This window comes from Ochotona curzoniae, unplaced genomic scaffold (genome assembly GCF_017591425.1).
Source record: "Ochotona curzoniae isolate NIBS_2020 unplaced genomic scaffold, NIBS_Ocur_1.0 scaffold_4506, whole genome shotgun sequence".
Lineage (NCBI taxonomy): Eukaryota > Metazoa > Chordata > Mammalia > Lagomorpha > Ochotonidae > Ochotona > Ochotona curzoniae.
The window spans coordinates 40494687-40508581 of NW_024467119.1; the positions used below are offsets into that span (position 1 = coordinate 40494687).

General features: G+C 37.7%; 1 protein-coding gene across 1 annotated transcript in view; it reads right to left on the reverse strand.

The window, feature by feature from the left end:
* The window catches only part of SLC39A8 (solute carrier family 39 member 8), a 66457-nt gene that overhangs the window by 26916 nt on the left and 25646 nt on the right, over window positions 1–13895 (reverse strand). The window contains exons 3-5 of the mRNA XM_040967272.1: window positions 8990–9159; window positions 6286–6408; window positions 5661–5828 (exon numbers count right to left, since the gene is read on the reverse strand). Of these exons, the coding sequence (XP_040823206.1) occupies window positions 5661–5828; window positions 6286–6408; window positions 8990–9159 (461 nt within the window). The remainder of the gene's footprint in view (window positions 1–5660; window positions 5829–6285; window positions 6409–8989; window positions 9160–13895) is intronic.

Consider the following 13895-nt stretch of genomic DNA (forward strand, 5'->3'; position numbering starts at 1 on the left):
GAGCATACCCTATATCCGGGACCTGGGGAGGGTGGAAATTGGCTGGGCCTTCTCCCTTAATACTCCCCTTTAAACATGAAGGAAACAATATGGAAAAAATAATAGTCTTACCCACTTTCCTGTACCCTTGAACTTTACCCTAATTAACTATGTAAAGATTGTCAAAATATTTTTTAAAATAAATTTTTTAAAAATGATAAAAAAAAAAAGAAATGGATCTCAATAGTTGATCTCACTCTCAGTAGTGATCTTAGTTAGATATTAGCGGCCATGTTTGCCATTTAATCAAGGAAATGGCCCATAATGAAAGCAAAAAGTGAAGCTGAGATGCAGGCAAGAGAAAGAGATGCAGTCCCAATCACTTACATAGCTCCTAGGCTAGGCTGTTGCTTTTCTACCAGCTTCACTGTTCCATTAGATGTCTTAGTATCTTTCCACTAAATTATTCCTTTCGCATATACGGTTTGAGTCTGATTTCCAGCACTTGAAACCAATACACTTCTGATACATAGTAAATAATACCTACTTTAAATGGTTTCCACTAATCTTTGTTGGTGAGATGTCTCCTGTAGGCAATAGATGGGTTTTGGTTTTGTTTTTAAAAAATCCAGTTCACATTATGGGTCGCTCCAACTCGGCTGTAGCTCCCACTGGTTTATGTGAGGGCCAAGTATGTGCTGGGCAGAATCAGGCTGAACTGCAATATCCGTCGAGTGGAAGATGGGGCTGGAAACAGAACTGACCCAGCAATTGCAACCACCAACTAATTGAGGTGATGGACTGTACCAGGCCCTGAAATTACAAGTACATACAAGAACCTGGTCTGGGTTCACCTCAATTGAACTGCCAGACTCAGATCCCTAACCATGAAAAGACAAGAGGACAAATCAATAAACTACCCCAGCCATATGTTGGCAGTGAAAAACAGGGTAAATGGAGACTCCAAGATAGACACTTAAAAAAGCAAATGGAGAGAGTAAAATGGTGGAACTGGGTGAGGACACATTAAAACAGATGGTACATGAATAGCTAAGGAGAAGCAGAAAGGACATAATTCTGGGAAACAGGAGAGGGTCTGGAGACCAATGGACACAGGAAAGCAGCAAAGGCAGTGGAGTAGTGCTGCAGTGAACAGATACCCCAATGGTAAATGGAGCTGCACTGGTGGTCAGGCAGGAAGAGGTCACTCGGAATGCAGAAGGTGAATGCAGCCATAGCATCACAGGTCCCACTGACTGTTTTAATCTGATCATGAGCAGAGGCAAGGTGATAGAACTCTTTCCATTGGGTACAGGAACAGGGTAGAATTCACAATCCATACCCCTACCAGTGCCACCTCGGGTGCCATTTTGACTACTACAGCAGAGCTTCTGGTCGGGGACAATGGCAGGCTGCACATGTGCTAAGCCAGGGCAGAGCTCACTTCTGGCTCAATGTGTTGTACTGGTCCCACCAAGAAGTAGTACCAACTTGGGATCCCACAGGTTCCATCCAAAATAGGTCCAGGTTGCCTCCAGACATAACTACCAGCAAGTCTCAGTAAGAGGCTAGAAAAGAAAAGAAATCCAGGCAATAGGAGCCATTGTGATCTCATTTAAAGTCACAGCTGGTGGCTTCCTAATCGTAGGTACTGCTGGAGCCATGAGTCGGAGAAAGGCTATGCAGAAAACAGTGTTGACACAACAGAAAATCACATGGGAACAGAGTGTTGGTCCAGGAGCCCTGGCTGTGGAGCCTGATGTGAATGATCAAAATAATACCATGTATCTTCTTTTCAGAGCATCATGGAGTGAAACTGGAGACCACAAAGTCAAAATGTCCCATAAGATATGCAAATACTTGGAACCTGATCAATATGCTCTAAATGAATAATAGGTTATAGAAGAAACCAAAGAAGAATTTTAAAAATTGCTCAAAATGAATGAAAGCATCAACACATCCTTACTTGTGTGACACACTCACAACTGTGCTAAGAGGAAAGCTTACTGCAATTACTGCCTATGTCAAGAATCCAGAAAAGCACCAGGTAAATGGGCTAACCAGATGTCTGAAGGATCTAGGAAAAAGCATTAAAATATATCAAAATTAGGTGGAAAAAATCAAAATAAGGAAGGAAATAAACCAAATAGAGACCAAAAGAATGAAACACAAGATCAATGAATCAAACAGCTAGTTTATTGAGAAAAGTTATGGAATAGATTCCCCAATAGCTAACCAATAAAAAGAACAAGAAGAAGAATGGAGGAGATAGGAATCAAAGGACTCCAAGGTGAAAATGAAAATGTAACAACAGATGTCTGGGACATATGTAGAATAGTTAGGAACTATTACAAGTAAATATATGCCAACAAGTTGGAAGACTCTGAAGAAGTGGATAGATTTCTGGAAACATACAATTTACCAAAACTGATTCATGAGGCAACTGAAAAACACAAGTAGACCTATAATCAAGACGTAGATTGCCTCAGTAATTAAATCCCTCCAACAAAGAAAAGCCCTGGATCAAATGGTTTCACAGTCAAATGTTTGAAGAAATTACCCCCAATCATCCACAAGCTATTCAAAACAATAGAAAGGGAATCAATCCTTTCAAACTCTTTATGAAGGCAACACTACCTTAATAAAAAAAAATCCAGATAGAGACACAACAGAGAAAGAGAACTACAGACTGATGTCCTGAAGAACATAGATACAAAGATCATCAACTAAATACTAGCCAAAAAATCAAACAATTCATCAGACAGTTCATTCATCAGACCAGGTGGAATTTATTTACATAAGCAAATCAGTAAATGTGATACATCACATCAGAAAAATTAAAGAATAAAAAACAAATGAAGATTTCAATAAATTCAGAGAATGCACTTAATAAATCCAACACCACTTCAAGCTAAACACCAAAAGCAAGAGAGGCACAGAAGGAACATTCTACAACATAATGAATGCAATTTCTGAAAAGCTTAATGCCAGTGTCATTATGAATAGGAAAAGACCGGAAGCTTTTCCACCAAGATCTAGAACTACACAAGTACATCCACTTTCAACACTGCTATTCAACATAGTATTGGAAGTCATCACTAGAGCTATTCGGCAAGAGGAAGAAATTAAAGGAATTCAAATAAGAAATGAGGACATTAAATTATCCTTGTCACAGCTAACATGATTCTGTACACAGGAGAAGCAAAAGACTCAATAGACAGACTATTGGAATCATAAGAGAGTGTGGCAGGGTAAAAAAATCAATAAACATATTAATGGCCTTATTATGTATAGACAACTCCATAGCTGAGAAATAACTTGTAAGTTCAGTAACCTTTAAATTGTCAGAGAAAAAACAAATCCTTTGGAATAAGTATAAACACAGATGCGGAAAACCTCTGTGAGGAAAATTACAAAACACTAAGGAAAGAAATAGACAAAGACATTAAAAGATGCAGAAACTTACCATGTTCCTGGATCTTTAAAATCAACATTATCAAAATGTCCATATCACTGAAAGTAACACAGAGATTCAGTGTGATCCAATCAAAATCCCAACATTTTTCTCAGAGGTAGAAAAGATAATACAAAATTTTATCTGAAAATACAAGAAATCACCAATAGCCAAAGCTATCCCAAGAATAAAAACAAAGCTTGAGAAATCACAATTCCAGATCTCAAGATATACTACAGGGCAGTGGTCTGGTACTGGTACAGAAGCAGAGATTAATGGAACCGAACAGAAACCACGGAAGGGAGCCCAACATGTACTACCAACTCATCTTTGACAAGAGAACTGAAAACAACCTGGAGAAATAGGTTATTCTCTTCAATAAATGCTGTTCAAACAACTGGATATCTGCTAGCAAAAGCAAGCAGCAAGACCCCCACCTGTTACCTTATACTAAAGTCAGATCTAAATGGATCAAGCACCTAAATCTACACCCAGAAACCACTAAACTATTATAGGAAAACATAGGAAGCACTCTGCAAGATATAGGCATTGGGGAAGAATTCTTAGCAAAGTCACCAAAACCAGGCAGTCAAAGCCAAAATACACAAATGGGACGACATCAAACTAAGAAGCTTCTGTGCAGCAAAAGAAACAATCAACGAAGAAGAAGGAATGAACAAAATGAGAGGACATCTTTGCACACTACACAACTGAGAGGGGACTAATATCCAGGATTTACAAAGAGCTTCAGAAACTCAATGACAGCAAAACAAACAACCCTGTGAAGAAACAAGCAAAGAAAATGAGCACACATTTTCAAAAGAACAAAATGGTTAATAGACATATAAAAAAATCTCAGGCTCTCCGATTGTCAGGAAGATACAACTGAAAACCATATTGAAGTTCCACCTAACTCCATTGAGACTGGCCTACCTTCAGAACTCTACTAACAACACCTGCTGGCATGGATATGAGGATAAAGGTACCCTATTCCACTTTCGGGGAGAGTGTAGGCTACTGCAGCCTTTATGGAAGTCAGTATGCAGAGTGTTCAGACAACTGAAAAATGATATAGCATATGACCCAGCTATCCCACTCCTGGGAATATATCCAAAGGAAATGAAATCTGCATATGAGAATGCAACCTGCAACCCTATAGTTATAGCAGCACAATCCACAAGAGTGAAGGCAAGGGAACAACCTAAATGCCCACCAAAAGAGGAAGGTATAAAGAAACTGGTACATCAACTCCATGGAACGCTACTCAGCCAATAAAAAGAAAGAAATTCTACCACTTGCAACAAAATAGACCCAACAAAATAGACCCAATAGTCTCAGTGAAATGGGCCAATCCCAAAAGGACAAATGTCATATGCTCTCATTGATTTAACACAACATTCATGCAAAATGCAAAACAGATATATAAGTAAACCACATATATGCAATTATTCTTATAGATGAACTCCATAATGGAGACTAGCATGCCAGGAAGTAAAGACACAATGCTGCATTCATCTCTATTGCCAAATAAGGGAGAACTCTCTCTCAATGAAATTGCTAACATGCCTTGACAACATGCTATTAAATTTTTTACCATTGCCTATACCTACAATGCCATAATCCTTAAAGAGCAGAATGCTGGGCTTGTAACTTTTGCTGAAGCACTATATTATTGTAATAATACGGGTGAAAACAGTGAGGGGGAAGGGAGGGGAGTGAGGAAGCAGAGGTGTAAGGGGAATTTCTATACCCATAAAACTGTACCATGGAAAATGATAATTACTGCGATTATTTAGAAGATTGTCAATAAAAATGCTGAGTCGGTTAATTAATGTACATAATTTCAATATCTTATAAGTAGTCTTCCCTCCTACAATTTAAAAATACTCAGAATTCTTTAGTTTTGACCTTCAAATAACTAAGAAAAGTAATCTGAATTAAGTGTGCTACATATCATATACATCGAAATGACAGACTTTCATATTTTGGTACTCTTAAAAAATAATGAATTCTTAAATACAGTAATCCAACATTTCCTTCTCAGCACTTCTGCTTAAACACGCAGAGGGAAATTGTCAGATAATGCAGACCTTTGTCCCACTTACCCCTATACAGGAACAAGCTAACAATCTGTGAATACAAAAACATTGTCCATGCTGAGTCACAGCAGTCTTTATACAACAGGAAACATGCAGAATAGAAAAGGGAAGCTGGAATCAAGAAATACCTGTAGAGACACTACACTGACGGTGTCAAAGTGGATGTGTCCATTAGGCTCTGTGACTGCAGGATTTGCATAGCATGTCACACCATTGATGGTAGTGGGCAATGCTTTAGGTTGATGAGTTTTTTCCTGAGGTCCAAAGTCGTTGTTGGAAAAGTGGGTATGATCATTCTACATAAGAGAAACAAAAAGAAAAGGATGAGAATGTAACAAAAAGAGATACATATGCTCATTTAGATAAGAAAATACAGTTCTTAGATTAAAAAATATTTAGATTAAAAAAAACAAGATACTTTTATTGATAAGAGAAAATGTTTACAACTTTCCCATAAGTAATCTTTTAGATTAAATTTATCTCTTGGAAAGTATTTTAATTTATTAGATTCTGTTGTTGCTGGGCTTTTTCATGTAGGGTTCATATACTTTCCTATTTTGACTAATGTGAGTGAGATGCTAATTATGCACATTTGACGTTAAATTACAACCATACATGCCCCAATGTCTAAAATATGAAGCAAGTGTTTCTCTTGATCGTCAACGTATTAACTCTTTCACTCACAAGTCTAAAACAGGACTATCCACAGAATTCTAAGAGGGTGACTTATCAAGAGATTTTAAGTTCACTTACCTGGCCGTATGTTTTCAATATCATCTTAAGCACTCTCTCCACAAAAAAAAGTATGTAAAATCCACCGAACACAGCAGCAGCCTTCTCAACATAGTTGTCAGTTTGGGGATTAAATCCAAATGCCTAAAGGGAGGCAAGAATTTTGGGAAAAATCAACTGATTCTAGAAAGATTTCATCTTTCACCATCTAATTGTTACTAAACTTCTAAATCTACCTCCCCAATAATGTAATATTGTGAATTTACCTGCCAACATCATAAAATAAAGACTGTAAAAGTTGAGCAACCAACCTCCATGGGACAGAATAGAATTGTTATAACCAGCTATCCCCTTAAATACTGCCATCAGATGGTCTTAGTTTCCTTGCTAATACACCAAGAAGAATAACTTTAAAAGAAAAAAAAAAGAACTTTTAGTCATAAAGAAACAGCACTGGTTTCCATCTTTGGAAGACAATATTAGATGTAAATAATAAGCCTATGTGAGATGTGAATTACCCACTTTCTCCAAACATGGCACATTTACCAATCATAGCCAGAATCAAAGTTTTAAAGTCAATATGGCAACAAACTTGAGTTACAATTTTCCCCTGAGAGAGTCTTTTGACTTTTGAACCTAGAGAATGAAAAGAAAGAACCAAGAACTCAGCACAAGAATTTTAAAAAAGTTGAATTTCCAAGTAATTCCTCTCTCTCTCTCTCTCCCACACACACATACACAATGTGAGAATGTAATAATCCATATTTTCAAAGACAAACACAAAAGTTAGAGTTTAACATTATAAACCAAGTCCAGGTATTCCTAAAGAAAAAAAAACACATTAATTTTAAATAAATAAAATGGAAAAAGAGAATAACAAGTAAAAGTCCATGGCCCTGCATCATTCTGCAGGCACACTGTGAGCCCTCCCTTGGGGCAGGATGCATGAAGGCTTGTGCTGCAGGCACACTGTGAGCCCTCCCTTGGGGCAGGATGCATGAAGGCTTGTGGGCTCCTATTCTACATCTCTGAGGAGACCTCAGGGCCACATCTTCACAGGAATGACTTCTGACTGTTTGCACAGTGTAAAAAGCCATAAAAATGCATACCATATAAACTCTACACAGAAATAATGAAAGCATGAAGAAATAAAAAAAAGAAATAACCATGTATGAAAATTTGAGGTATATTGCTATATTTTCAAGAAAATAGAAAACCATAAAATCATAGGTATAAAATGTCTAGTCCAACACAGTATTAATTTGACCCACAAATCAGATGACATAATACATACATAAACATACAGAATTGTATCCTATTAAATATATTTATTATAACGTACTTCTGAGTTCTTTTTGTTTTTTTATTATGATGTATTTCTTTTTTTAACTACAATTATTTCATTTTATGACAGTTTCATAGGTTCTGGGATTCCCCCAACCCTTCTCCAAGCCCTCCCTCCCCCTGCCCCACTGAATTCCTCCACATTGTTACAGTAGTACAAATCCTAACCAGTCATGATTTCTTCATCGTGAGCATGGACCATGCAGAGAGTCCAGCATCTTATTGTCCAGATAAATTGTAAATTGCTGTTGAAATTGTGTAGGGGCTTTTAATTGGAGGGGATGATATTCTGCCAGCCCTACTTTCAGACCAGGGATGGTTTCCCAATCAAACTGTTGGGTTTATTATGATGTATTTCTAAACCAGAAAATCCGTACTGTCATTCTGGTTTTACTAATTGCTTGCTCTGTGGTTATAAACAAGTCATTGAATAGGTCTAGATTTAAAATTTTTTTTCTTTTATCCAGTTAAGTGTTTGAAGTGGATATTCTCCAAGGTAATTTCTATATCATACTATCATAATTATAAAATCTGTGGTTCCATGTAGTTATATGCTCCACTTCACATGTAAATGTGAAAACTAAAAGATGTTTTGGTTATAATTTTCTAGAACTTCTAAGCTGATAACAACATTCCCTGAAACACCACGTCCTCGCTGTCTGGGACATGTCCCTCCCTGTGTACATCATGGGTAGGGAGACACAGTTCACGTGCTCTTAGGTTTCTCTAGTTCTGTGCCTCCCTCTCCTGCATGAGTCTCTCTTTTGGCCTTCTCTACCATGGTCTGTTTCCTTTCATTTATTTTCCTTTCCCTATTTATCTCCCTTATGTAACCACAATATAGATCTGAAATACAACACACATATTATTTGTTGTAATTGAATAGTATATTGTAGTCAATGCCAGATCAATAGCACATTTCATCAAAAAAAAATAGCAGTTTATTCACCCACAATTGATTTTTTCCTACAGTCAAAAGAAATGAAATGGTTTGCCAACCATGCACTGACTTATTCTCTATTCCCCTGAAGTTGTAGCAAATACATGAAGAAATTTTCTGATAAATCTTCACTAAATTCAACATGGCATGCTCTTTAGAAACAAATAAATAAACAATGAAGCAGATAAATTTGCCCAGTACAAGGCATTTGAGGCCACCCGAGTATGCCTGGTGGCTTACTGGAATATTAATTTTGTCTCTGACACCTACATCCACTGCAACTTGGGACAACTATTTATGATTGCCATGATTCAGCCTTCTCTTATCCAAAACACTATAAACCAGACAGTAAAATGTTATGAGAATTATGGGAGCTAAAAATGTGCAAAGTACTAAAACATTTAAAAGAAACAATTATTCACAAATAGCCAATATCCTTACCTCTGGAATAAGTTGGAAAATTGCATTTGAAAAAAGGGTCCCTATAGCCAGACCCACAAAAAATGTCAAAATCTTTGGAAAATAAGATTTCTTTATCAATGGAGTCAAAACCAATCCGAGAAGAGATGCCAGATTAATAATTGTCACCGACAGCAGTCCATATCCCCAAACTGTGAGTCAGAAGGAAAAGGGAGAAGACATTAATTTGAGTCAATCAGGTGACATCTTAGTCTATACTGAGCTTGAAATAAATTTCTTCTTTAAAACCTTGAAAATCATAAACTTTAAAACAGCAAAAAAAATCGTCTTAATGTAAACTATACAGAGAGCTGATCACACAGTAAATGGCAACACTTCAATCAGTCCTAAATCAACGTTATGCAATCAAAGAGATTTACAGATTGCAGAGAATCTGGCAAACATCCAGGGTCCACAGGTTCCAAGACACCTATTTTCACCTCTGGCTCAATGCCTAGTTGAAAATGCAGCCTTTCATAGGGATAGAGGGACAGAGAATTTCAGGAGAAAGATACAGCGGTAGACAGTGGGGTGGGTTTAGATAAAAACAAAAAAGGTGGACATGGATGGGTTAGGGTGATTTCGCCTCAAGATGGGCATGGCTACTGACACTGGGCTTGCCATAATCACTTCTCTGCAGACTCCAGAGAGAACCATTCAAGAAGGCAGCAGTACCTCAACTCCCAAGCTGGGGCCTCCCAGGACCTAGAGCAAGTGAGCACCTAGGCAGGGAATACAGGGAGCCATGAGGTAGCCAGCAGGTTCAAAGTAAGGCTAGAACACCCTAATACAGAGTAGATGCTGGTGACACACAGAGATGGGGCATCTCAGTTCTCAGTACCAAGGGCCAGACGCCCTGTAGGTACACAGTATGTTGCTTAGAATGAAATAGATATATTTTATAGTTTATATTAACTAAAGCTAAACATAGCTGTGTCCTGTGGCTTTTGAGCTTCAATTTCCCCCTCTTGATCCTAAAGAGGTTGGTTTGAGGGCAAAATAAAAATGCAAGTGAAATATACACAGGACAGACACCTGTGGCAGTCCAGCCTCAGCTATGACACCACTCACAGAGTTATGCAACATGTGGCTGTGCCTATGGTGACATATACAACACACAAACACAATGTGAAACGTGAGAATGCTATCTCTGCATTGTCACTTCATAATATCTAGAAACCAACTGCAAACAGAGGTTCACTTTCCTCACTGCTACTGTATGTAGAGTACACAACTACCACTAAGTATTCAGTGAGTATCTGCTACGTGCCAGGTATTGCACAACCTGACAACATATGTTAATGCATCCAGTCTTTATGAGATACTACTCTTACCTCCTTCTTACACTTGAGGAATCACAGCATGTGGAGTCCCAATAACCTACCCCAATTACATACAGAAAAAGCTAGGTTTTGAACTCTGGTAATCTGGCTCCTGAACCAACCTATGTTTCAACAATATGTATGATTACTCCTACGGAGGTCATAAAATTTTTAAACAGCCTGAGAGATCCAATAAAATTATAAAAATTTTATCCAGATTTATAGCTCAGTAATACAAGCCTATTTGTTATTACCCTAGCCCATTCCAAGAATTGGCTAGCAATTCTAAGAAAAAACATAAACACAGCAAATATTCACTGAGCCAAGGATACAGACCAAACCATAGTTCCTGCTAACAGGGATTTTGCACTATTTAGTATGGGAGCTGGGGAATACACTTACAGTTACCCTGAAATATAAATGCAGAGTGATGTGGATACAAAGTGGCCTGTGATACACACAAAGCGTAACAGAACAGGTAACAAAGGTTTTGTATAACTAACAATCATAACAGCACTGATCCTCATGACCTTATCTTCTCCCAAACACTTCCTATCAGTTTCAGATCCTGGCCATGCCCTACAAAGTCATCCCAAATCCACCTCATTCCCACTCACTACCTTATCACCTAAAACAATGCTCTCTACCCCCTTGTACCTTCCTTTAAGGAATTCTCATGCCTGTACCTTCGTCCATGATATCCACATGTTTTCCCTTAACACAGTTTTTTATCCCAGTACAAGCCTTCATTCATTCATTCATTCATTCAGCAGATATTTTTATATCATTGGGTGGACAAGATAGGTACATGTGGAATATTAACGTGAGAGGCCAAGAAATTGTGGAGCACCAAACAGAGGGGAAATGTCACACACATATTAAACTCACTTGCTTCCCCCTGGCAAAATTTAATCCAATACCCTTGGTTCACTGCCTCCAAAAATTGCAAAAACACCAAGATCAATTTCAATCTCTCACTTTCCACCAGTCATAGGTAGTTGGTAACTAAACCCTATCACTTCTACCTCGGTATTCCTTACCTCCAACTTCTCTATCTTCACTCCTTGTGGGGGAGCTCAGGCACCCACCATCTCACATTCCCTCATCACATGTGGTCTGAGAGCTTTCTCTGAGGCCTCCCTCCCTCAACTTGATATGGCTTCAGGCTTCTAGGCTGAATCACAACAGTGAACAGCGCATCCCCCTGTTCAAAGCTGCCCCTCATAAAGTGCCTTTCATTTTAGCATCTGCAGTGTTAGCCATCCCCTTCTCCCCATGATCTTGTCTAGACAGTATGTTTTCCAAGCACACATGGGCTTCTCTGTCTGGAAGTACCCTTCCCTCTTCACTGCTGGAGAAAATCATTCCTGTCTCTGCATACCAACACAAACGCTCCTCAGTGACATGTACCCCCTCCTCCAGGCAACAGTCCTTTGTTCCCCAAGATTCCCATACTGCCCATATACGAGATTCTCAAAGAGAAGGACTATACTTCAGTCATCTTCAAGAAGTTGCCAAATCCTTGCTGAATTAATGTATGCTTCAAAAACTACCAACCCCTCTGCTAATACAATCTTTCTAATCTTCCTTGTTCTTGTACACATTTGTCGGAACCAGATTGGCGACTGAGAGAATAAACACGTTGCAGTGTTCCCTTCTGGTACTGTTAGGACATTATTCAGGGGAGCAGGGAATAAATTTGTCCACTCAGCTGAAGTACCCAAGAATGAATGGGTATGAAAATATGACTGTCTCCATGTATACAAATGATGTTTTCAATCATCCCTTGCATAGAGGATCCCTTCTACTTCTGCTTGAACTCCAGAACATTCTCCTAGACTTCCACCAAATGTTAGTAATAATAGTTTGCACATTAACTATGTGTTAAGGTACTTTGCTCTTTAAGGTTAAGCTACTCTTATTTTAGGAATATTTCCTACTTTCACTCACTTAACACTCACATTTAATATTCTTCCCTTTGTTGGTTCCACAGAGTTGGTTGTTTGATTTTACTAAGCTTCTATTTCTGTATTTAAAACGTGTTTGGGAATGGGTACCAGGTCCCAGTTATATAGGAGTAAGAAGTTCCAGAGTTTGGATATTTTATAAAGAAATGGTAAATGTTTGAGTGCATAAGTACATTTACCTGATCAGACATTATACAACAAATAATGAATTGAAGCATTACATAGTACCACATAAATATGTACAATTTAGTGGGTCAAATTTTTAATTTAAAGTGTTTAATAAGAGATAAAAGCAATTCCCATATCAGAGGTTTTTTAAAAGAATCCAGTAAGCTTTACTATCACTTATAATTCCAATTATAAGTATAATAAGTAGCAATAAGTAGATCATCATATAAATTTTAGTTCATTTAGTTCATGTTACTCAGCAAAAAGACAATATCTAGGAGTCAGAAGGCTGGGTTCTTGTCCCACCTAAGTCTTGTACCCACACGAAGCCACATACTTAGGCATACAGTGTTGGTTGTATTACAAAGTAGGATTAAATGACCTTCAAGGAAGTCACAAGTAAAATTCTGTGACTTCCAATCATCGGAATTAATCAGTATTCTATAAACTCATAAAAATTGGGACAAGTTCAGAACATTGAATTACTTAAATGTAATTAATTTATCTCCTAAAGAATTTAATTTGCCACCAATTGATTAGACTTTTCATAATTTTTACAGTTTTAAATCATCAGTGTGATTTTACAAAGCCCTGGAAAGTCAACTTCAAAATCACAAACGGCACATCTCAGAGAAGTTCGGCCTACTGCAACATCACAATCTAAATATATTCATAAAACTCTTATCTCATGAACCCTTTCAGTCGATTTTGCTTTCATTTTTCATCTTCTTGGATAAGCTCAGATTTGACTCTCTGTTAAATGCACCATTATATCAAGAACCCAATAGGTATTGTTATTTTTAAAACTACTTTTCTGTGGAAAAAGAATAGAATTCTTGAAAACCAAAGAATGAGGTGAACCTATAAATATATATAAAAAGAACGGAGACAGTCTTCTTACTATGGACTAGGGACATTTCCATGCACTTACACATAGAAATCAGAACATGAGTTCTAATGTTGAAATGACGAGGTTGAATCTTCTTCAACCACATACACATTATGAATCTTTGAGTAAGTGAGTTTTAATTCCCTATACCTCTATTTCCTTGGCTATAAAATAAATGGGAATGGTACTGACAAAAATCATAGTTACATGGGCAGTAGTTACATGGGCAGTTCTTGGGACAGTGACTATCAAATCATAAGTACTTCCAAACACTTAGCTGTTGTTATTGTTTTCATATTATCCTTGTTGTTTATGAAAAATGAAATGGATATATTTATTTTGATGTAAAAAAAATGAAATCCATGCATATTTGTCATTGTCCTGCAGTGAGCAACTTGGTGCATGGAGACCATAACACACGTGCACTACTGACTGACGGTCAGTAGTTGAAATTTATTAACAGTATCAGACTTTTAAAGGAAGGTAGTCACATAGACATCCAGGGAGGAGGGGCTTGAGCCATTTACATCTCAACAGCAAGG